Genomic DNA, 24,597 nt, shown 5'->3' with positions numbered 1-24,597 from the left:
CCTCCCCGCCCAGCCGCTCCCTCCCTCCCTCCCTCCCTCTCCCTGGCTCTCTCCTTCCTTCCAGGGCCGGCGGCGGAGGCGGACTCCTGCTCGGGGCGATGCTCCTGCAGCCGGCCCAGCAACTGCCCGGCCCTCCGGCCCTCGGCGGGGACGCTGCTCGGCGGCCAGGACCTGGCCCTCCTCGGGGTGGCCCTCTCCGGGCCCGCCGCCTCCGCCGCCTCCGTCCGCTGCAGGTGAGAGCAGCCCCGGAGGGAGCCCTCAAGGGGGGGAGGGCAGCAGCCGCGGGGGCGCCTGAGGAGGGGAAGAGAGCCCCGCCGCCCTTTCTGCTTCCCCTCAGGTTCGGGGGCTCCGTGGAGACCGAGGGCTTCGTGGCCGAAGACGGGGGGGTCCACTGCGTCTCCCCGCTGCTCTACCAGCTGGGCCCCCTCCCCCTGGAGGTCTCTCCCGACGGGGGCCGCAGCTTCCCCTGGACGGCGGCCTGGACGGCGGGTGAGCCCCGGGGGGGCCTCCAGCCCTGGCCCCTGCCTTCCCTCGGGGGGAGGGAGGGGGGGAGGGAGGGAGGGGTCGGTCTTCCCTCGGTGGGGGGGGCCTGACAGGCCCGGCCCCCCCCCGCAGTCCACCACAACAAAGTCCCCCCCTCGGAGAAAAGCAGGCTGCTGAACGAGACCAAGTGGCAGTACTACGGGACCCCGCTCGGGACGGAGGGGAACCTGACCCTCGCCTGGGAGCCCCGCGCCCTCGCCGCCCCCCGCCTCAACATCGAAGTCTGGGGCTACAGAGAAACGGGTAGCTGTCTTTGGGCCTTTCCCAGGGGGCCTGGGGGGCGAGCAGGGGGAGGTCCCAGGGGCGGAGGGAACCCCACCCCACTCCACCAGGAGCATGGCATTTGGGGATACTGGGCCTTGCAGGCAGGTGGGTGGAGGGCTAAAATGGGCTGGGTGGCCTGGAGAAAGCCCTCCCTCCCAGGGGTCAAAGTCTCCCCGCCCCCATTCTCTGGCCAGGGAGGGAAGGGGTATAGGGTTAACGGGGGGGGGTCGGGGGAACGACCTCCCTTTGTCCTTTGGGGGAGTGTGGGGAGGCGAGGGGGGGTCAGGGCCAGGCCCCTCTTTGGCTCTTGGGCCTCCAGCCCAGGGAAGCCCCTCCTGCTTGGGCAGTGGCCCCAGTGACCCTTGGCTGCAGCTTGTCTGCGCAAACCCTCCACAGGGCCAGGATCCTTCCCCACCCCCACCCCCATGACTCTGTGGGGTAGCTGCCTGGGCTTCTTGTTGGCCAGAGGTGAGGAGTCCTGGGCTCAAATCCAAGGCCGGACCGCATTGCCACGGTGTGCCCCCCTTCTGCCCTCTTCTTCCTGGCAGGTGAGCCATACTCCAGCGACTGGACAGGCGAGTGGAGGTACCTCTACAGCCTCACAAGGGACCACCCCAACTCAGGATCCTTCTCTTTCCTGCCTGCCCCATCTGCCCTCCATGGAGCCTGGGAGCTGGGGGCCCTCCGGATTTCTTCCAGCCTCGCCTCCGAGGGTCAGAGGTGAGCTGGGGGGGGGGGGGGAGAACTGGCATGAGACCCCCGGACTCTGCTGTCTCTGTGGCAGGTATCAAACAAGGGCCCCCTCCTCCTCCTCCTGCTGCTGTTGCCCAAAGAGAGGTGGGGTGGATGGCAAACAGACGCCAGACAGGAGGCAATGAGGCAGGGGCCGTGGTCACCCCTTGGCATCCTGGGGAACCTGCCCCTCTGAGCCCCTCTCAGTCACTGCTCTTGCTTTCTGCTGTGACTCTCATCTCCCAGCGGTTCCTGCCTGGAAAGAGTAGTGGGTCCCCTTCGACCCACCTTCTTCTGCACCTTCTTCCCTACTTTGCCCTCTTTTCCCTCCTTTGGCTGCCTGGCATTGGCCTCTCTGCCTGGCTTGAGGATCCCCAGAGGCTCAGCATTGAGCCCCTCTCCTGCCCCTGTAGCTTCTGAATGGCACATGGGGACACAGCCTTTGTGGGGGCTGCCCACCTGCGCTTCCCCCATGGTTGCTCCCAAGCCTTCTTCCTACTTTGCACAAGTGCCAATCTCACTGCCTTCTTCCTCGCCAGCAATGTGGCCGCCCTCTGGAGCACGGAGCATGCCTTGGCCTGGCATCTGGGAGACAGCTTCCGGCAGGATTCGGCTGCCTGGGCCACGGCCAAGTGCCACCAGTGGGACGCCCTGGAGACAGGCCTGCCCAATTTCCTGGAGGAGATTGCGGACTGCCCCTGCAGCCTGGCCCAAGCCCGGGCAGACACAGGCCGCTTTCATGTAGGTGGGGTGGGCTTTGGAGAGACGTATGGGGGGTCTCCATAGCTTGGCAAAGACTGGGGAGAAATGACCTTGCCAGGTGAGTGGGTGGCAGCCATCCACTAGCTGCCATTCTCATTTTGGGTCCTTCTCTCGTCTGCCATCTGCTCCCAGGGAGAGGGGAGGATGCAGTTGCCACACACACACACAGCTGTGTATGCACCATGTTGAGGCATGGGTCTCTCTGGAAAGCTGCAGGGGAGCAGAATCTGCTGCTTCTCCTGCTCTGGCAGCATTGGGGATGGAGACTTTAGCGCACTTTGTAAGGAGCTGCCTTTGAAGATAGTTCAAGGCTGTTGTTTGGGAGGTCCAGCGGGCAAAGCGTCTCTGGCCAGGGATGCAAACAGCTTTGCTGGTGGCCATTTCTATGTCAAGGTCTCACTCTAAGCTAGTCTGTTGGAAGGATCACCTGTCTGTCCCCCACTAAGCCCCCTCACCATTTGGGGTGCTGAAGATCCTTTATGCACCAGTTCTGTGGACACCAATCTGGAAGTCAGCCCCACTGAAGTCAGTGGGGCATGCCTCTTGTGTACGTATGTTCTGGGAAGCACTGCTGGGCCCCGTATTAGAATCGCCCCCCAGACACACATGCGCACACACAGGCATTACTCCTAGAGTGCTGGAAGGGCTCCTGTGGCTGAGAAATGTCTCTCGGTGGTTCAAATGCTGCTGAAAAGTGGGACAGCCATTTTGAGCCAGGAAGTCAGCTGGCTGGTTGGGGTGTGTGTGTGTGAAGTGTCCTCAAGCAACCCTTCCTCTCTCGCTTCCAGACAGACTACGGGTGCGACATTGAGAAGGGGAGCGTGTGTACATACCACCCGGGTGCAGTGCATTGTGTGCGGGGCATCCAGGCCAGGTAAGGGAGCCTTTGGCCTCCTGACACAGCCTTGCCCATCCTGGGCTTCCCTCGGAGGACAGAGGTCTCCTGGGAGGAGGATGATCTGCTTCTGCGTCTCTTTCTTCAACCAGCCCTCGATATGCGGCAGGCCAGCAGTGCTGCTACGACACGACAGGAACACAAGTGCTGACGGGGGACTCCATTGGGGGCAGCACGCCGGACCGAGGCCACGACTGGGGTTCCCCTCCCTACCAAAAGCCCCCTCGCGTTCCCGGCTTCTCCCACTGGGTCTATGACGTCCTCAGCTTCTACTATTGCTGCCTGTGGTCCCAGAACTGCCCCGTCTACTTCAAGCACCGGCCCTCAAGCGGCTGCCAGAGATACCGGCCCCCCAGAGCAGGTAAGCTCTTCGGGGGCTGTTTTACAACCGTGAAAATGTTGAGATGTCTTTGGGCATCTGAGGGCAAGACAGGTGTGGCAGGGATGTAGCTAGGATTTTAGGAAGGGGGGGTCCAGACTAAGTGCCACCATTATAATGGGGCTTGGGTGTGTCGGCGCAGCAGCACACACCATTCATTTTTCTAATGGAAGGGGGGGGGTCTGGAGCCCAAGACCCCCTCCCCCCTTGGCTACATTCCTGGGTGTGGGCAGTTTCTGGTAAGGGACTCCTTTGGAGGAATGGTAAAAGCCACTTAGAATAAAGGCTTCCATCGGAGACAGCCTTCTCTCCCAGCCCTCCTGTTTTCTTTACTTTTGGAGCAGTTGGGGATTCCAGATAGAATAGGGCTCCCTGCCTACATTCATCCTGAGTTCTTCAGCTCAAGCTCAGGACTACACTGGCCAGACTCCTCTGGGATGCTTCTGGAGTATTCTGGCACCAAAGGGGCTTCAAATTCCCCCCCCCCCCCCGTGCCCTGGCCCTCTTGGGTCATGTGGGGGGGGGGACTGTTTACCATGCCCCACTGTGCCAGCTGGCAGCACCAGTGCTGGCATGAGAAAATGAGGAGCCCAGCGTCAGTCCCCCAAGTGGGACCTGTGTGTAGACAGCCGCCCAGCATTGCTCCAGAGTGAAAATTAATTTAAGTTGTTTTAAGGGAGAGGTGGCCCAAGTTTGTGTAGAACTGGGCTCCCATCATAAAGAGAGACCACACAGAGATTGTGTGTCCAGAAGGTGTGAGAGCAGGGGAAATGGGCCTGAATGGCCCAGGTAGATGGGCCCCAAGGTTCTCCATTTGCTCATCTATTATTAGGCAAGGCCATAAATACTTGGTGCATCTAAAGGACCCTTTTTTATCTGCTTCCTCTTCTCTTTTCTCTCCTTTCTTTGTTCTCAGCTTCAAGAGGGTGAGTTAATGTTTTAAGCTCACCAAAGCTCTTTATTTTGCCTTGTCTTTTCATTAGTTAAGATGGAGGTACTTCAAGGGTATGTGCCTTCTGAACCCAGTTAGAAAAGTTCTTTCATTTGCAACTTGATGTTGTCTGCTTGGTGGGCGCGCGCACACACACACACACACACACACACACACACACAGACATAGACATGCTTGTTGGGAAATGTAGTTCTTTCTTGAGGATCGTTAGAAACTCAGAAAGTAAGCCAGATTGCTTAATCTCACTAGCAGAGCTTACTCAGCAGGAAAATGATGATGATGGGGCAAGCAGGAATAAACTTTAACTAACTCACTCCTCTCCAGCCACGTCTCCCCAATAAAACACACACTCACTTGGTTAAAAGGGGAAAAGGAAACAAGTTGACTTCCAAAATCATGTGTATGAAGAGATACACAGGTCTAGCTTCATGTTGCAAGAAAAATGAGGTAGAAAAGGTAGTCTCCAGGCATCTTAAGAGAGATGCTCTCTCAGCCTCTTCTCAGCTCCAGGCAAAGGCATGCAGATGAGTTGGTAAGCAAGTTTAGTCATGGAGTCTCATCTCTGATGCTTCTTCACCTCAAGACAAAGGAAATTAGGTGTCCTTATGGTAAACAGGAAATGAGGAGGGGTAATTAGTAGGGGGGCAATAAAACCATAGACATGCATTACTAGAAAGTCTTAGCAGGCAAACCATAGACATGCATTACTAGAGAGGTCTTAGCATGCGAAGCTGAAAATCACCAAGGAGTGATACCTTTATTGGCTAACTGAAATGCACAATATCCTTGTGCAAGCTCTCGAAGCTTCACTGGCTTCTTCTTCATCAGGCAAGATGCTGCATACCAAACAGGAGAAGAAACAGAGATGTTAGTAAGATGCCTGCGTTTTGTTGTTTCTGTCCAGATGGGCTCCCAGTGGAACTTCTCAGGGGCTGAGATGCTGCTTTGCCCATTTAGCAGGAGGAGCTGGCCGGAGTAGGGTCTGCAGCCGGACGGATGGAGGAGGGCCTGGGCCAGCAAGTCACTGGGAGGGCAGGGCTCCGGCCGGGGCCAAAGAGCAGCCTCTGGGGTCACAGTGGAGGCGTCTGGTCAGGAGAGCTCCTGCTGGCCTGGTGGGACACTGTGGGTCAGGTCAAGACCAGATGCCCAGTGCAGATTGAACAGAAAAGTCAGCAGAAAGAAAATAAGCACAGCATGAAAAGCACTGCTGAGCCGTCGGTAAGAACCGAAGGCAAAAATGAGAGAGAGAAATGGAAGCGTCCTCTTGAGGCCCTCAAATCCTGGCTTTGGACATTGCTGTCTGCCTCGATGGAGCCTGAGAACTGCTGCGTGGTTCAAGGGTGAAATTTGCCAGTTCAGTCCCATGGAAAGTCCTTCCCACTCCACTCTTCGAAGGCACAGCGCAACCCAGATCATATGGGAATGTGGCTGCTCCTGTTTTATAGGCACACACACACACTGCTCAAAGAGATGAGTGCTGAGAAAGAGGCACATCGAGCGACACAAAGAGACATGGAATTGCTATCAAGGAGGCAAAAGAAAGCTGAGTGGGTTCTAGAGGGAAAAGAGGCACTCCGGCCAGACAAGAAGGTGGCTCTAATGATCAGTTAAGATAAGAAGAAAAATACCCCCCCCCCCATTCACTCCTGCTCCACATTATAGTGTAGGGCCCAGGATTGTGAGGAGTGGGGATTGGATCTCCTACCTATTCTGGGGGCAGCACCCCGACTGCAAGGTCAGGGCCTAGCCTTGTCCTCCAGGGAGGTTGCCATTACCCTTCTGTCCCTGTGCTTCTTTCACAGCTTCAGCCTTTGGGGATCCTCACTTGATCACTTTTGACAGCATGAATTTCACGTTCAAAGGCCTTGGAGAGTACACCCTCCTGGAATCCAGCCTGACCCTCCTGAGGGTCCAAGGGAGAACCCGCCAAGCTATGCTCCCAGCTGGTAAGGAGGGCGAGGGATGGGGGCTCTGGCCAATGAATGGTATTAGGGGGACAGGTTGTGGATGTCACCAGGTGACACTCCAGAAGAGGTGGCACCGCTGGCCCTCCTCCCCTCTGGCGCGGGAGGGGCAACTGCATGTCCTTCCCGACTGCTGCGTCCCAGGAATGTCTTCCGGAGAAAGAAGCCTCCCAACAGAGCAGCATGCCCAGCCGCCAAGGGAGGGAGGGCGGCAGGCAAGGGGCAACAGAAGGGTTCCTAAGAGTGAGACACACTCCTTCCTCTGATATTGTGATGGAGTTTCCTTCCTTGGAGGTCTTTAAACAGAGGCTGTATAGCCCTCTGTCAGTGGGGGTGCTTTGAGTTCCTGCATGGCAGAATGGGGTTGGACTGGATCAGGGCCCTTGTAGTCTCTTCCAGCTCTATGATTCTGTGACAGTACAGGGCCTTTTGGGCTAGATCTGCCTGCCTGCCTGCCTGTCCTCCCTGCTTGACCTCCTTGCTGTGGCCAAACCCACCTGCAGGGCTCTCCTTGGCTTTGCTCCACTGAGCCGTTTTATGGGCCACTGTCAGCAGAGTCTAATGGCTGGGTTAGAGCAAAGGCCGGAGTCCAGGCCCACGCTCCCTACTTGCTGCAGCTGATCTCTGCAGCTGCCTCCTCCTACACTCAGCTGACGCACAGCTGTCGGGAAACTGAGAAAACCCCCGTCTCCACCTTTGATGTCTTCCATTTCCTTGGGAGGGGGAGGGGGAGGGGGAGGAGGAGAGGACTGTTTGGGCTCTTGCCCAGGAACCGCCTACTTGCGCCCATGCAAACCGAGCATGTCACTCGAGCAATGCTCACCTTCCCCACAGCAGCAGGTTTCACAAAGGTGCTGTTTGCCAGTCAGGCTCCTGTCTCTCAGAGCATTTCCCTGCGCTTCTCTGGAGGCTCCCTGCAAAGATATTGTGGGTTCTTTCATTAAAACACTTGCCGTTACGCCAGGCGCCCGTTTCACTCTGGCGGTTATTTGATTCACATGTGCCATTCCAGCCATTTCCTCTTCAATCTATGAAACGACAAGGGCTTCTGTGCAATTTTCAAGTACTATTACACAATTATGTATTTAAGTTTTTATTCCAAGTCTCAAGTCTTTATCTTCAATCTCAAGTAGAGTCTCAAGTTCTTGCAAGATACTTTCAAGTCAAGTCTCAAGTCTGGGAGCCAACTCTAACAGGAAAAATGGAGGTGCTGCATGTGAAGGAGTTGGATTTCAATAACTAGAAAACCAAGAAGACGTGGCGGAAGTTGAAGGCTAGGAGTAGGAGCATGGGCTGGATCCTTCTGGGGCTCTTTTTCCCTCAGAGGAACAGCAGACAAGCCTTGCTTCCAGAGGCAAAAGGACAGCAAACGTTTGAGGCCATGAGCTGCTTGAGGTGGCAGCTTGTCTCTGATGCCTGTTGGAAGAGCCTCGAAACCTGGCTTCAGAGGGATCATGCTTCTGCCTCCAGCAGCCCATTGCTGAACATGTTTGCTGCCCTTTCCCCTCTGAGAAACAAACATGCCCTGAGCTCTGGGGGAAGCCTTGTCTGCTGTGGCTCCTTGGGGAACAAAGACGACAGGGTAGACCCCAACGCCGGCTTCTAAACCCAGGAATCTCCAGTCGGTAACTAAAAAAAACCACAAGTCAGGAGTGGAGTGGAGTCTGCAGGTCATTGATGTGGAGTCCAGGTCAAGTCACTGAAGGGCTCATGCCTGCATCACTGCTCTTACATACTTTGGGACATCCATGGGGCAGAACTGTCTGGCACAAAACTAAATATGCTCAGATTTACCACAGAAAATGTGTATTTCACACAAAATAGATAAGCCTGGGTCCTAGGTGGACACATGGGCTGTAACTGCTTCCTATGGGGAGCTTCTGCTGCCACCATTATGGCCGTGGGGGGGGGGCTTGGAGGGAGGTGGGGGCCACAGGGATGGCCTCTTGGTCCCCTGCAGCCCTGGATTGAGGCAGAGGGACGGAGTAGGCGCTCCCCCGGAACCCCCTGCGAGACCCCCTCCCTTCCCCCACCATGGCAATGGCCTGGCAGGGCTTGCTGGCTCATGGAGGAGGGGGGCTTGGGGGGCAGGAATGGGAAGGGCAACAGTGAAAGAGCTAGATAAGGTCCTAAAGGGTAAAGACGAACAACCAAGCACCAACGCCAGAATAGTCCAAGCCATAGTATTCCCCCTGTGCCCTTTGAATTGTAATACCCAGAACTGGACACACAAGATTCAAGTCCGAGGTCTGATCCCTTGATCTAGATACTACACTCCTATTGATGCAGCCTAGAATCGCCTTGGCCTTTTTAGCTGATGCATCACATTCCTCTTGGAACGCCTGGGAGAGTTAGGAATCAGTGGCACTGCACTCCAGGGGTTCCGCTCCTTCCTCTCGGGTTGATTCTGGAGAGTGATGCTCGGGGACAGTCGCTCCTCGAAAACAGAGCTTAAATGTGGCGTCCCTCAAGGCGCCATCCTGTCCCCAACGCTATTCAACATTTATATGAAGCCGCTGGGGGAAATCATTCGCAGACATGGGGCAGGTGTTATCAGTAGGCGGATGACACCCAAATATATTTCTCCATTTCCCAATCGGCATTTCTCCCCTCCATCAGTGTCTTGAAGAGGTAATGGACTGGATGAGGAAAAACAAACTCAGGCTGAATCCAGACAAAACAGAGGTACTTACAGTAGGGGCCCCCAAACCAGGTCTAGGGTTGCAACCTCCAGTCCTAGATGGGCTCACGCTTCCCTCAAAGGACTGTGTTTGCAGCTTAGGGGTGCTTCTTGACTCATCACTTCAGATGAGAAATCAGGTGAATGCAACGGTCAAGAGTGCCTGTTATCAGCTCTGGCTGATACACCGCTGTGCCCTTTCCTGGAACGGGGGGACCTTGAAACGGTAGTACATGCGTGGTAACCTCAAGACTTGATTTCTGCAATGCGCTCTGCATGGAGCTACCCCTGAGTTTAGTCTGGAAACTTCAACTGGTGCAGAATATGACAGCCAGGCAGGTTGCCAGAAAAACTAGGAGTGACCGAATAACACCCGTCCTAAAATCTCTTCACTGGCTGCCTATCAGTTTCCGGGTGAAGTACAAGGTGTTGGTTGTGCCCTTTAAAGCCCTCCATGGCTTGGGCCCAATCTATTTGAAGGATTGCCTGCTTCCATATAATCCGCCCCGCTGCACCCTCAGGTCCTCTGGGAGGAATCTACAGCCACCTTTAAAGACCAGACTAAGTGCTCCCTCCCAAAAGACCTTCTCTGCAGTGGCTCCCAAACTATGGAACAGACAGACGGATGAGATCCATCACATTGACAGCTTAGACAGCTTTAAAGACGCTGTCAAGACAGCTCTCTTCCGGCAGGCCTTCCTGAATAAATTGCCCGGCCACAGAATGACCGCCCCCCCATCATGAATCAGCCCCCGCTCTGTCCTTGGGGTGTGTGTGTGTGTGTGTGTGTGTTTAATTCTGTTTTAATATTTTAATTGTACATGTTTAATTCTGTTTGAAGGGGGGGAATTTGGGACACAATGTTGTAAATGTGGATTTTAATGTGTTGTGAGCCGCTTTGATTGTCTTGTCACAGAAAAGTGGGATACAAATAAAAGGATGATGATGATGATGATGATGATGATGATGATGATGATGATGATTCCTGACTCATGTTCAGCTTATGGTTCACTAAAACTTCCAAATCACTTTTGTTCGTACTGCCGTGAAGCCGTTTTATGTTTCCTGCTCCAATGCCAGTCGCTCCCACCTCGGCTGGATTTGGGGCCACTTGGCTGGGAAAGCTGCTGCCAGGCCCTCTCCAGAGCTCCCCAGCGGCCCCAGCAGCTGCTCTGGCTCCCAGTTTACTTTCTGTCTAGGAGGTAAACCCTGCTGTCTTCATTCTTGGAGCCCATAAAATGCCTGGCTATGTCTAGGGAATGGCCCTCTTCCTCTAGAAGCCCCACAACTACCAAAACAAAGGCACCTGGGATGAGCCTTGCTTCAGGTCCCAGTGCTAGACACTCAGGCACAGGTTCTGCTTCCTTTTATTAGGATGGGGCCTTTTCAGGGTGACCTAAAGCTCCTCTTGCGATGTTTGAATGTCTGGCTAAAAGTGGCATTTCCTCCCAAGCGTCAGGATGTATTAAAATATTAGGTTTGGCTTTGTTTTAAGTTGAAAAACTGGGCCTTCTAAATGAGATGCAGCATGAAGTATGTTTTGTTTTCCGTCCCTGTTTGGTAGGAGCGGAGGCCAAGGTGACAGGCTTCTCTGCCATCGCCATGCAGGAGAACAGCTCCGACGTGGTGGAGATTCGCATTCAGGAGCACTCTGGCCAGCTGGAGGTCCTCTTGAACCAGAAGCCGCTCAACTTCTCTGAGCAGACCTGGATGGATCTGAAAGGTGAGAGGTGTCTCCCAAGGCCTGTCCCTTCTGGGGTTGGCCGGCAGGAGGGCTCCCCAGGGAAGAGCTGACACATGAACCCAGGACCCAGGCGGGGAGCATTGGCTCTGTCCTCAGCGGGAAGGGTCCTCCATTGTGTGGGCACAAGAGTACCCCCACTGCATTTTAGGGAGCAGAGCGAGATCCCTGTTGGGGCGTAGAGAGACACGCTGTGTCCACTAGGACCACGCGCAGAGTTGACCCATGCAGGCAGGATGCCACGGAAATGTTGGGGCATAGAGAGACACGCTGTGTCCACTAGGACCACGGGCAGAGTTGACCCACGCAGGCAGGATGCCACGGAAATGTTGGGGCATAGAGAGACACGCTGTGTCCACTAGGACCACGGGCAGAGTTGACCCACGCAGGCAGGACGCCAGGAGAAGGCTCTTGGAGAGACGTCTGCAAAGGCTTCAGGCAGAGAAGGAAAAATTCCTGCCACGCAGGCTTCAGCCTTGAGCTCCCGGCTTGCAGAAATCAACACTGCTGGGCAGTAAGGCTGTCACTCAAAGAAGAGGGCTTTAATTCACAAGAAAGCACAGAGTACCAGACGGCCATCTTGGGTACTCACAGCTCTATACATAAACAGACAAAGTGCTACACCAGCCACCGACCACAACAACCCAACAACGGAGATTGTCACCGTCTCTCTTTATAGGTGGTCTTCTGTGAAGTCATGTGATAGCCATGCCACCAATGAAACCTTGCTGGTTTCATACCTAGTGCAGGTTGCATCATACCATTGCCCATGATGCACTGCTGGCTGACTTCACCTACTTGCGTGTTGCATCAGACGTCCCATGATGCACAGCTTCCAAATGCTGACTCATGCACACCTGCCACTTGAACTGTAGTTACCTCTGCTCCGGTTCCCCTAGTGGCCAGGTCCGTGTCATTTCCAGGCCGTGTGCCATATGGTCCTGACAGGCCCAGGGTGGCACAGGGGCCAAGGCCAGATCCTGGAGAAGCCAAGAGGAAGTGGGCAGAGGGGCAAAGCCCCTGGGGCATCGCCAAGGAGGGCAGCAGGCAGTGCAAGGGAGCCTTCTGTGACCATTCCCCAAATTTTCACTTTCCTTTGAAAACAAGCTTGACTGTGTGCCAGGTTCCCTTGGTGCTTTATGGGAAAGCAGGGGTCTGCTGCAGCTCTGCCCTGACTGTCCTCTTACCCAGTGTGCCACGGAAGCCCATTGTCACTGGCACTCCCCTTTCCATACTGGGTGAGACTGGTGATGGGACAGTCCCACCCTCCTCCCCCGTGATTAAGTGTCCATTGTCATTTGGTTAAGCAACTGAGGTCCTCCTGGATGCTGGAAAGAGGGCAAAACTCCCCTGGCACCAGAGGCGGCACTAGGAGGGTGCTGGGGGTGCAAGACACACCTTAGGAGTGGTGCCACCCATTGTGCTGGTGGGAAGGGGCTGCCTTCCTGCCCAGGTGGACTGAGAGTCCCAGAGACTGAAGGTCCAGGGAAAGACCCCCACCCCCAGAGTCACCAAGGAGGCCGGCCAGGACTCTCTTGGAGGCCATGGCAAAGCCCTGGAGGCCTTTCCCATGGCCAAATAGGGGGTTGTGAACAAGGTGGCTAGACTGGAATGACCTGGGAGGTGAACGAAGCCCCTCTGGGTGCCCCAGCCCACTTCCCTGTTGGCCCCTCTTCCTTAGAAGCCCAACTGGCTATTTATGACAGACTCTTGGCTCTGTGGCTCCAAACGGCAGAAGGGCCTAAGCAGCCAAGCTTTTCCCAGCAAGGGCTCCAGGAATCCACAAGAATCCCATAATGCTGACCCATGGCTGCATGGCCGAATCTTTGAGCCCCACCATTTAGTAAACTACCAGCATTTCAGACCCTGGTGAGAGTTCCCAAAGAGTAAGCACACTTGTGCATATCTCCCTGTGGGATCGGTGCCTGGTAGCTTCCTCCCCAGTAGCCTTGGGCAGACAGGCCTCTCCCTTGGCCCTCTTCAGGTCTTGTAGAGATGGCAGGCAGACCAGAATAGCCTGGGAAACAGACAGTCCCTTCAGGGGTCCACCAGCCATCTGCCTTCCACAGTGGCCTGAGGTACTCCAGAGGGGCCAGTGACCTGGGGGGGGGGGGGGGGCATGGGTTACTGCACTGGTGTGACGCTGACCCTACTCATGCCACTGACCAGCACTATGGCATGGAGAGGAGGGAGGTCCAGCAACAGCCTCCTCATGATGTTGAGCAGAATACTTAAATCAAGGTGTGTGTGTGTGTGGGGGGGGGGGGGAAGGCTGCCAGGTGTCAGGGCAAGAGAGTTCTCCTGGGGAGCCAGAAAAGGACGTACCTGCACTGGTGTGAACCTGGGCACCCCAGCATCAGTCACCAAGAGGGTTCAACCGGCAATAAGGCTGGCACTGAGCAGCCTATCTGCTCCTCTGTCCTCCTCTCTGCGCTTAGTCTTGCTCCTTTGCCCATGCCACCTGGCCTTTTGCCCACATGCCAGAAGGGGCTGGCCCTTGTGATTGAGAGGGGGATCCTTAGCACCACATCATCCAAACTGCCCTCCCCTCTTGTGTGGCTCCACACAGAGAAACCAGGAAAGGTTTGTGATCCATAACAGGCTCCGAAGGCTGGGCTCTTGACGTCTCCCTTGCAGTGGCCGGGTGGGGGCCTCCTGGCTCTGCTTGGGGGGGGGGGGGTGCTGACAGGTGTCTTTCCCTCTCCGCAGGTCTCTTTCTCTCTGCCACCCCCGGGGAGAAGGCCACTGTGATGTTCTCCTCTGGCGCAGGCGCAGAAGTGAACAGCCATCCGGGAGGGGTGCTGAGCGTGACCCTTTTGCTGCCGGAGGAGTTCCTGAACCTCACCCAGGGGCTCTTTGGGACGATGAACGGGGACCCAGAGGATGACATGGCCTTCCACAACGGATCCATTCTGGATGCCTCACGCAGCTCCCTGGAGCAGCTCCTGGCCTTTGGAGCCGACTGTGAGGGCTGCAGGGCTACTGGGGGCTTTTGGGGTGGGGATGCAAGGGGCTGCAGACAGGTGGGGCCCCGCCTTCTCTCCAGACCCCATTGCCCCGGGGGGGGGGGGGGCGGCAGGGGCTGTTTGTTCTGATGGCCCACAGCCAAGGAAAAGTTGCCTCCTGGTCTTCCGCCCCTTTTCTCCCCCCTAAATACTAAATGCCATCATCAGCTTCCTCTCCATGGGAACAGGCATTGCTTGACACAGTATAACAGATAGCAGCAAAGGAAGGAACTCAGTAGCTGTGCCCCTTGACCGGGGGCAGAGGGGGTTACTCTGGTCTGGTCCCTCCTGCTGCCCTCCGCCTCTTGCACCTGCAGCCCTTGGCCATCTTCCGAGGAAGGGACCTTGCCTGCCCTTCTGCCTCTGGGGATCTAGGCTTTCCAGCTTCCCTGAAGAAGCCGCTCTGAACACGTCTGTGACAGCTCTCCCTCTCTTTTCCTGCCTCCAGGGGCCATCAGAAATGAAAGCTCCCTTTTCACCTACGATACCCAGGACTTGTTGGCTGCCTTCTTCTATGGACCAAAGCACAACTCTTCTTTTGTGCCAGAGTTTTCTCCCTCGGAAGACCCCGCTGACCCGCTTGTGCCAGAGATGGCTGTCCTCTGCCAGTCGGACCCTTTCTGCAGATTTGATGTCCTGACCACCAGAGACCTTGCCATGGGAAATGGCACCCGACTGTCCCACCTGAGCTACAGACACCTGAAGGAGAGCCTGCAGCCAGGTAGGCAGGCCATAGAGTCCTGGAGGTCATGCGGCAGCCCCAGGGGCCACACAACGGAGAGAGTCAGTGTTCCTCCACACTGGCTCACTGGCATGGGTCTTCTTTGTGCCCCCAGCACATGGCACAGTCAGCACCCTGCATGCCCCCAGGTCCCTCTGGGATCCTGGCACATGAAGGGGTCCTTAGAAGGCCGGCTTTTAGGCACCCTCCTTGTCCTGCTCTGGGCAAGCACCTCCCCATCCCCAGGGGAAGCCAGCACGGTAACCCCATTGTCATCCTCTTCCTGGGGTCTTAGTCTGACGTAGGGTGGGAGGGATTGAGATCTGTGATCTGTCTGGGGCAACTCCTATATGTCTTCATTTAAAAATAGACACCCTGGCCTTTAGCCCAATGAAGCCACTTGCCTGCCACTCCCTCATACAGCTAGATGGAGGCCTCTGCCCGCTGCCAAGCCCAGCCACAGCATCCACACCCGTGGCCCCCTCCCTGGAATCTCTGCCCGACTTTCCCCGTGGCCACAGGGCCTCCTTTCCTCCAAGGAGACCTGATACTTTGCAAGTGGGATTGCCTGTCCAAACGGCCCTTGTTTCCTTCTCCTCTGAGTGGTTTCCTGCGGCTGGGTGGCTCCCCCCATGAATGGCTCAAAGAATGGGACCAGCTACCTGGCTGGGTCCACCGTCCACTTCCGCTGTGACCCTGGGTTCCGCCTGACAGGATCCACCACACGCGCATGCCAGGACAACGGGGCCTGGTCAGGCCTCTCCGCCAGCTGCTTGCCGAATGCTGGTAAGTGGTGGGCATGGGAGGGCACAAATGCATGCCCTAGTCCTTATTCCACTGAGATGTTTTCTGCAGCAGCCCTCAGCCCCAGACTAGAAACAGACTTTGCCCTGGCATTTTGCGGGTGCAGAGAAGGAGGGGTCATAGAATCATAGAGATGGAAGAGATCCAGTCCAACTCCATTCTGCCGTGCAAGTCAGAAGCCTTCAGACGGCCCATTGGTTCTTCTCATGCCACACACAGTGGGAGAAGGGACAGATAGGATCTGGTCACTTTATGGGTTGCACCAGTGCAGCCAACTGGGACCAGGCAACCCCTCCCCAAACACACAGGCTGAAGGGGGGGGGGGTGACATATCACTGGTTGGCATCCCCTCCAAGGACAGGGAGGGAGTCCCAAATGGCTCTCTGTCTGGTCTTCTGGGGGGCAGAGAGGACTGCAGCAACAACAGTGCCCCCCAACTGCCCCCTGCTCCTCAAGTGGGCACTTCAGAGGGTGGGTGGTCGCCCCCACATCTCCCTCCTCCATGCGTTTGCTTGGCCAGAAGGCTGGTCATCACCCGAGGGAACAGCTGCTGCCCCCTGAAGGCCACTTGCCCTCCAGTTCTCTTTGGTCTCTGGGCCAGTATAGGGGCAGGAACGGGGGCAGAGATCTCACCTGAGCATCTGCAACCCCCGACTCCCAATGCCACATGCCTCCCCGCCACAGCCACAGCTAGAAGGAGATTCCCCCATATGACCATAAGCCACAGAAACGACAACACCCTGAGACACTCCCAACAGGCAGACAAGCAGGTTCTGATCCAAAAGCAGCCTACATGGCCGCTGTGGCTGCCGTGTCCTGAGCCAGGCTCTCTGTCTTCCTCACCATAGGCACCAGGTGGGTCCTGGGCCCCTTTGCGCCATGCATCGCCCTGGGTTTCCTGAGCTTGGCAGTGGCCCTTGGAACAGTGGCCTAACCCTGTGGAAGGCAAGGGGCAGAGACGGCCGGAGAGACTTGCTGATTTGGCCTTTTGATTGCCCCGGGAGTTGGACTTTGGAGGCGGCAACACCGCAGCCGCTTTAATAGATCTGGCTGGACCAAGAGGCAAACATGCCCCTGCTGCACAGTTTCATAAAGTGGGGCAATAAATCAACAGGAAGAAACTGGTGGGTGATTGTTTCTCAGGTCGCAGGAGTGTGCAAGGAAGACGGGATTCTGGGCAAAGGGATGCGGCTGGGCCCAGTTCTGTGCTGGAGTCACTGGTGGGCGCCATGGTTTCATCTGGTCTGAGTTGGTGCCCCTCACCCTGAACCAAGGTCCTGCTGGTCCCAGGCAGCAGCCTGTTTGGTTCAAGACACGGGAGATTATCAGATGGAGAGTGGGATGTCCTCATTCCGTCCTTTTTCCGTCCTTGTCCCATCCTTCCAGCATAATTGCAGGAAGGACTTTCAGATGACGTCGCACTGATCCAGAGATTGTCCTGTCCGGGAAGTGCGAGTGACAGTGATCATGTGAAAGGCTTCACTCAGATCCTGTCATTGTCCCGTCAGTGAGATGGAATTGTCCCATCCTTGCCCTTCATTTTGTATTAATGGAAGATGTGTTAATTCAGTTCCATTTCACTGACAGTTAATGACAGGATCAGCAAGAATGTGTGGATGCCTTTGGCACAATTGCTGTCATGAATGGAATAAGGATGGGAGAGCAATCCTAGGATACTAGACTCCAGACACCCCAAAAGCCATGTAATCCAACCCTGGGAAGTCACCATCAAAGCCTTCCTTGTGACCAACAGCCATCCAGCCTCTTAGAAGCCCCTTTGAGGCAACCTTTTCTGCCATGTCACCCCTTAACATCTTCCCTAGGCTAAACATACCTAGCTCCCTAAACCTTTCCTCGTAGAGCTTTATGGTTTCCAAGCCTTTCAACATTTTAGTTGCCCTCCTCTGGACACTAGTTCCAGCTTGTCCACATCCTTTTTGAATTAGGGAGCCCAGAACTGGACACAGTATTCCAGATGAGGCCTGACCAAAGCAGACTAGAGTGCTCTTCTCTCTCTGGCCACATTGCTGGCCTGGCTCTCTCCTCGGCCGCTCTTGTGCCACAGTGGGCTACTGTGGGCCTCCAGGTGGTCCAGGAAGAAGGAGTGCTGACATGTTGGTTGATGCAGCCTAGAATCATATTGAGGGTTTTAGCTGCTGCAACACCCTGTTTACTCATTCTCTGATGGGAGTCTACTAGGACTCCTAGATCCCTTTCACAGGTACTGTTGTCAAGCCAGTGCCCCCATCCCCTATCTGTGCGTTTCCTTTCTTCTGGCCCAGTGTGTAAGCACCTGCTTTCCATGTGGCCCAGTTCATTCCCAGTCTGGGCCCTTCCACTGGGAGGGTCAGGCTGCTGGAAGAGTTTCTGGCAGCAGCAGCAGTTCTTGCCAGGACTTCAAAGCTATTCGTTGAGGCTGCTCCCTGGATGAGTGGCTCTTCATCACTGGTGTGGAAATACTTTGTGGTGAGAGGTTCACTTGTGTTTTCTTGCTGGAAGACTTCAAAGCAAGAAGAGGAGTAGGGCAAGGCACTGGTCCCTTGGACCTGAGGCAGTGAGCTGGACTCAGGGTCTCCTTTCTGCCCTTGGAAGGACAGACACACACACACACTCCACAGCTTGCACCATTTGGGTCCTGACTTTGTGGCTGGAATATGCTTGGTGACACATGGGCATACATTTCTGTTGGACTTGCACTGGTCAGTTCAAGGTTGCTGAGGAAGGAGGCAGCTGTTGCCCCTTGCACACACACCACTGGCCATCGGCTTTGGGGCTTGGCAGCATCCAGCTGTGCTTCTGCAACTGGGAGGCAGCCGCCTTCTTCCTGGACCACCTGGAAGTCCACAGTAGCCCACTGTGGCACAAGAGCGGACGAGGAGAGAGCCAGGCCAGCAATGTGGCCAGAGAGGAGGACTCTGTCCCTTTCTCTGTGTGTGTGTGTGCAAGTGTCTGCATGTGTCCTGGGTGCCACCCCTGTGCCACCTGAGCCCAGGCTGCACCCGGCAACACTGGGTTCCTTAGCCTGATGCCATTCCTTCTCTGGTGATGGAAGCCCCCCAACAGAGGATTCAGAAGAACTGCATGCAACCCAACTGCCAGGGTTGTGGGGATGCAGAAAAGGGGGGTCCCTCTCCCCCAGTGATGCTGAAACCCCAAGGGTCCTGTCCACTGGAGGAGGGCAGGGGAAGGGCTTCCCCACAGTGTTGTGGAGAACTCACTGCCACCACATGTAGCAATGGTTTCCAACTTGGATGCCGTTAGTTAAATAGTGACCACATGAATTTGTGAGCAAGGAAGGGCTCCTGAGGGCACTATACGGCGGTCCTCCAACTCTCCCAAGACCTGCACATTGTTTGGGGCGGGGGGATGCAGTTGTTTCCCTCACCTCCTGCTGGCCCCAGGGGTCTCCTATAGCCTTGTCTGGATTGGGACCGCTTCCCTCACCCCCCCCCCCCCCCCCTGCCCCCCCCCCCCCCCCCCCCCCCCCAAAGCTGGCTCTCCCCCACCAGTGCCATGCTTAAAATCATAAGAGCTTGAAGAGACCACAAGGGCCATCCAGTCCAACCCCATTCTGCCATGCAGGAACTCCCAATCAAAGCATACCTGACAGATGGCCATCCAGCCTCTGCTTAAGGACCTTCAAGGAAGGAGACTCCATTGAGGGATTTGTGTTCCACTGTCGCACAGCCCTTATTGTCAGGAAGATCCTCCTACTGTTGAGCTGGAATCTCTTTTCCTGGAGCTTGCATCCATTGTTCCATTGTGTCCTGTTCTCTGGAGCAGCAGAAAACAAGCTTGCTCCCTCCTCAATATGACATCCCTTCAAGTATTTAAATATCACCCGTTAACCTTCCCTTTTCCATGCTAAACATCCCCACATTCCTGAGTCGTTCCTCATAGGGCTTCATGGTCTGCAGGCCCTTCACCATTTTGGTGGCCCTCCTTTGGACACGCTCTTTTCCTATAGCTTGCATCCTCCTATGTGTCTGCAAGAGTTTCAGTGCCACACTTCACGCTCATTTTCCGCCCAGCAGCAGGCAGTGTCTCTGTGTCCTGTGTCCGGCCCCCATGAAGACCCCCCCCGGTCAATTATGGGCAATAGATACAAAGAAACAAAGTATTTTATTATTGAAAAGGTTTTCTACGAAACACTCTGCACAATACAACAAAAAAGATGTGGATGCCATGGGGGGGGGAGACTTAAGCCCCTTTTAAGCCCCCCCACCAAGCAGAGGTCCCAGAGGGATGCACCTCATAGGCAACGCTTCCAAGCACACGTGTGGAAACAGACATGGCGTGGGAAAAGGTGGAGCCCCCCTCAGTTACAGGACCTGCTTCACTCTCCCTCTCTGCCCCCCGCAACCTGGCACTTTCGCCCTCTCCGCATGTGCGCCGCACAAATGGCCACAGCACAGCCACATGTGGAACAGATGCCCACTGGGCACCAGCTATACTCATGCAGTTGGAGGGGGGGCTGGTGTGCCCTGCATCTGAATCCTTTTGGGCTCCCAGCCAAGGCAAGGCAAGGCAAGGCAAGGGTCCCATCGCAGCCTGGAGGGGGCAGGGGCACTCTGGCCCCATTTGGGCAAAGCAAGTGACATAATAATAATAATAATTTGTTTTATTTATATACCGCTATTCCAAAGATCATAGCGGTGAACAGCAAGTAAGCTAATTAGCAAGTAAGCTAATTTGCCCCCAACAGTCTGGGTACTCATTTTAGCTCCCTCCTCGGAAGGATGCAAGCCTGAGTCGAGCTTGGGCCCTTTTGCTGGTCTTGAACTCGCAACCTTGTGGTCTTGAGTGAATGGCTGCAGTACAGGCATTTACCCACTGCGCCACCAGGGCTGCAAGGTGTGTGTGTGTGTGTCTGCCTTCTGTCCCAAAGGGACAGCTCTGTGGGTCCTGCAAAGAGGCCACAAAGACATTTTCCCCTCCAACGAACACACACACAGAGGCAAGCTGAGCTTGGAAGAAACCCTGAGTGAGAATCCTTTGCCCCATCCTTATCACCCCCAACCCCTTCCCACCCTCCAAAAAAAATGGGGGGGGGGGGCTTCAGCCTCTTTCTGCCAAGTGAGGGATGCAAAAGCCTGGGAAAGGCGGGGGGGGGGGGGTTATAAAGAAAAACATCTTTTATGTGTTATGGGAGGTTTCCTTCAAGAAAGGTGTTTTTAAAAGAAGGCATTCTTGTACTGACTCACTCAGGTGATTTCCAGAAACCATGTGGCATATGCCTTCCTGCTTGGCAGACAGAGCTGGACTGGACGGCCTTTGGGGTCCTCCCAGCCCCAGGATGCCAGGCAGACCTCTAGGCTCAGGGCTCCCCATCGCTGCCATGCCTAGCCTTAGGACTTGAGCCTCTCATGCGATTGCAGGAAGTGCTTTCACACTAAATTGCGCTTATCCAGACTTCATCTTGTCCAGAAAGCATGAAAGGCTCCCTCACTACATCATGCTCATCCCATGAAGGAAGTGGAATTGCCCCCTCGTTTCCCGTCATGTGGTATTATCAGAACATCCTGTTGATAATGCAATTCCACCTCACTGACAGCGCAATGGAGTGAGAAAGCCTTTCGCACAATCACTTTCACTCGCGCTTTGCGCGTGATAAAAGCCCCTTGCTTTCTGGGTCTGTTCTTTTTACGTCTGCTAAGCACTAGGGAGAACTGGGGCTCAGCCAAGGGTCCTCCCTTGTAGCAACACTGGTTTTTATCAGCGGGGGGTCTGCAAAAAATGGCACAATCAAAGAGGCCCCTTAAAGCCCAAGGGATTCCTTACAAATGGGGACCCTGTGCCTCAACATTTCAAAATGCAACTTGTTATTATTTCATGAAGAAAGAGTTCACTTTCTGCCAAACGCAATTTGAGGCCAAACCAAGTTATTATCCATCATCTCAATCCTGCATTTTTCGATTTCTTCTCAACATTTCCATTTCTATGGCCCTCCTTTAAAAGAAAAAAGGGGGGAGGGAAAACACAACTTTTCTGCATGATGTCAAAATTTTTGTTAGTTTCACATCTCCATACTTGACAGCGCAATTTGGGGGGGGGGTGAGAGGAGAGGAGCAAGGGCCCTGGAGCTTCCTTATGGCCTTCCTGGGGGCTGGGGGGCTCTGCATTTGGCCATCCTACAGAGGCTGCAGAATAGGCCTGCCTTTGCCATACCTCCCCTGACCCACCTCTTGGAGGGGGCTGGCAGAGTGGGGACAGAAGCCCCTCTTTCAGTGCAGGTGGGGCTCAGCATTCGGAGACCTGCCAGGAGCTGCTGGGATGTGCGTCTGCAAGCACACACACACACACACACACACACACACCATGCAGACCTAAGCCCCCCACTCTTTGCCCCCCCCCATTCCTCTGCAGGCTCTCTCTGGACAGAGACCCAGCCAGGGAGCCCAAAGCAGAGGCCAGGGGGACAAACAGGAGGAAACCGGGTGGGGGGCAGTTCTGCTGTGGGCCTCCCCTCCACAGCCCCAAATCCTCCTGGCTTGAGCCCACAAGAATCCCTACATGGCACACGCCAGGGTCCAGCAGGAACCAAGTGGGGAGAAGCCTCTTGGCCTCGCAGCCTGGCCCAGGTTTCTTCAGGAGGAAGAGGAGGAAGAGGAGGAGAAGCAGGCTGGTGGGGCAAAACACACACGTGGAAGCTGGTGAGGCTGGCGCAGGGCCTCCGGGTCAGTCATGGAGCCAGTCTGCGTACTGCGGGAGCCAAGGAGCGCGATGGAGGAGTCCATGGGCCAGCATGGCCTGCGGGGGGACTTTATGTGTTGCGCACCCCGAGAGACTGCTCCAACTCTTGCCGACGCTGCTGGATCTGAAGGAGTAAAAGGAGACGCTGTTCAGGGCTGCAGGAACAAGGGCACGTCCGCACATGTGCACCCCTGGGCCCCCGTTCCCCTCCCCACGCCCCTTACCTTGCAGTAGAAGTAGCGGCTGACGGCCTCCTGGGACCATGGCTCATGGTAAAATGCTGCACGGCGCTCCTCCTCCGGATTCCCAACCACATCCGTCATGACCTTCGGGAACGCAGAAGCAAGGAGAGTGGATCAGGGCCACCAGCAATACAAGGCTGCCCCCATCCCCTGCCAAGAGCCTGTGGGGGCTTCTGTCGGGCCAAAGGGCACCAAGCCAGCTGGACCTCTCCCCGAGATATGGACAGAAAGGTCAAACGAACCTTTAGTGCCAAATATTACAGGATGTATCCAGACCCAGCGTCAGCTCACAGGCTAGCAGAGGCCAGCGCAATCTCATCTGTCCAGCTCAGCCCTCCCTCCATCCTGAGGGTCTTCCGGGGTCTGCAGCTGTCATGGCCTCCACCTCATGCCCAGGCCACCCCCACCCCAAGCCCCAATTTGGCCCAACCTCTGCCCTGACAGAAAGCCAGGAGGGACACACATCTTTGCTGTGGATCCTGGATCCCCCTTTCCCATCCAAGAAGATGGAGGGGTGGGCGGCTGTGTGATCTGCCCTTCTTAGGAGCCAGGGGTGCAAGAGCACAGTGGGGCAACAGCGATGGGAAATGGGTGACGGCCTACTGTTTCCCCCTGTACCATGCTCTTCTTTTTACTCATGCTATGGAGGCCTTCCAGTTGCCTCCCTCCCCCCCCCCCCCCCCACACACACACACTCTGGGGCCACATCTAACATGGCCTTATAGCCAAGCAACTAGAATTACATGCAACTCTGGCACAGTCACTGTGCTGTTGATGAGCAAAGGGGGGGGGGGGGTGCAGATCCAGCCCCCAAGTTCAAGATCTCTCTCTTCTCACACACACACACACTTTCCCACCTGCCACTTGGCAAGATGACCGCTGAGAGGCCCGCAGCAGGAGCCCAGCCTACCTTGAGGTCCCTGCTCTGGGACCGGAGGAGCTCCTGGATGTAGCCCTTGGGGTCTTTGGAGAAGCTGAGCATGAAGTCTCGTTGGATCTTCAGCTGGTTGATGGACTCAATTGTCTCGTGAATCTGAAGGAGCAATGTGGGGGTCATTTCCCATGAGCTCTCTTGCCCTGTGGGAAGAGCGCTGGCTTCCCTGGCAGCTCCCTCCATGCAGTCCACAGTGTTCAGCCTCCGGGTTGTCCATGGGCAGCCTTTCCGCACAGGAGTGGGACCTGACAAGGCCACGGGCCACAGCAGTTGGGGCAACTTGGGAGCCCCATTTAAATGGGGAGGGCTGGTGAGGAGGGCAAGGTGGCTTGCAAGTCAAGGACAGAGGCTGGTGCAGAAGAGTTGGAGTTGTGGGGCTGGCTGGCGTGGGGCAAGGCCCAGGCGGCAGAGACCCAGCTTGGGGGAGCAAGCGCAGAGACCTGGGCACTCTGGGAAAAGCTGGATGCAAGTTGCTCGAAAGTGAGAAACTGAAGGCACAGTTTCATTCAGCCACAATCAGCAGGAAAAATGGGAAGTGTCTCAAGACATCATGATGGACTTCCAGCTGAGCGAGGTTTTTAACGGGAGATGCATAAGAAATGGGAAAAGGGTGGAATCACCAAACAGGTATTCAAAGAAATAGCAAGCATGTTTAGGGTAAAGTAAGACAAGCTCAAGCGCAGAACAAGCTCCGGTTTGTGACAGAGGTTAAGAACAATAAAATGGTCTTTCTTCGCTATGTCTGTAACACAAAGAAGGAAACGGTAGAGCCAGCGGATGGAGAAGATGGAGCAAAGGCAGAGTTACTCAAGACCTTCTTTGCCTCCGTCTTCTCAGAAAAGGAAAAGGGGCTCAACCTGAGGATAATAATAATAATAATAATTTGTTTTATTTATATACCGCTATTCCAAAGATCATAGCGGTGAACAGCAATTAAGCTAATTAGCAAGTAAGCAACAGTCTGGGTCCTCATTTTAGCTCCCTCCTCGGAAGGATGCAAGCCTGAGTCGAGCTGGGGCCCTTTTGCTGGTCTTGAACTCACAACCTTGTGGTTTTGAGTGAATGGCTGCAGTACAGGCATTGAACCCCTGCATCACTAGGGCTCCATGGAGCAGAGGACAGAATAAAGAGATAGTACAGGAATACCTGTTTAACCTAAACGAATATCAGTCTCCAGGACCTGATGAACTACATCCAGGGACATTAAAAGAACTGGCAAATGTAATCTCAGAGCCATTGGCCATAATAGTCTTTGAGGACTCCTGGAGAAGAGGAGAAGTCCCAGC

General features: G+C 55.4%; 2 protein-coding genes across 2 annotated transcripts in view; one reads left to right on the top strand and one right to left on the bottom strand.

The window, feature by feature from the left end:
- SUSD2 (sushi domain containing 2) lies at nt 1-16,563 on the top strand (the record flags this gene model as incomplete). The annotated part of the gene is made up of 13 exons (XM_042471773.1): nt 1-233; nt 338-489; nt 616-786; nt 1,356-1,527; nt 2,079-2,280; nt 3,090-3,175; nt 3,289-3,557; nt 6,330-6,473; nt 10,736-10,894; nt 13,622-13,876; nt 14,366-14,638; nt 15,242-15,424; nt 16,291-16,563. Coding segments are annotated over 13 exons (2,385 nt in total), but the record flags the coding sequence as incomplete, so codon positions are not given.
- Nucleotides 16,564-21,168: 4,605 nt separating this feature from the next.
- Nucleotides 21,169-24,597, bottom strand: part of SMARCD3 (SWI/SNF related, matrix associated, actin dependent regulator of chromatin, subfamily d, member 3) — a 37,386-nt gene continuing 33,957 nt past the window's right edge. Inside the window, 3 exon segments of the mRNA XM_042472334.1 lie at nt 21,169-22,259; nt 22,360-22,461; nt 23,288-23,410. Coding sequence (XP_042328268.1) covers nt 22,206-22,259; nt 22,360-22,461; nt 23,288-23,410 — 279 coding nt within the window. The 3' untranslated portion in view covers nt 21,169-22,205.

The sequence above is a fragment of the Sceloporus undulatus genome, chromosome 6, assembly GCF_019175285.1.
Source record: "Sceloporus undulatus isolate JIND9_A2432 ecotype Alabama chromosome 6, SceUnd_v1.1, whole genome shotgun sequence".
Taxonomy (NCBI): Eukaryota; Metazoa; Chordata; class Lepidosauria; order Squamata; family Phrynosomatidae; genus Sceloporus; species Sceloporus undulatus.
This window is presented reverse-complemented; position numbering and strand designations above follow the sequence as displayed.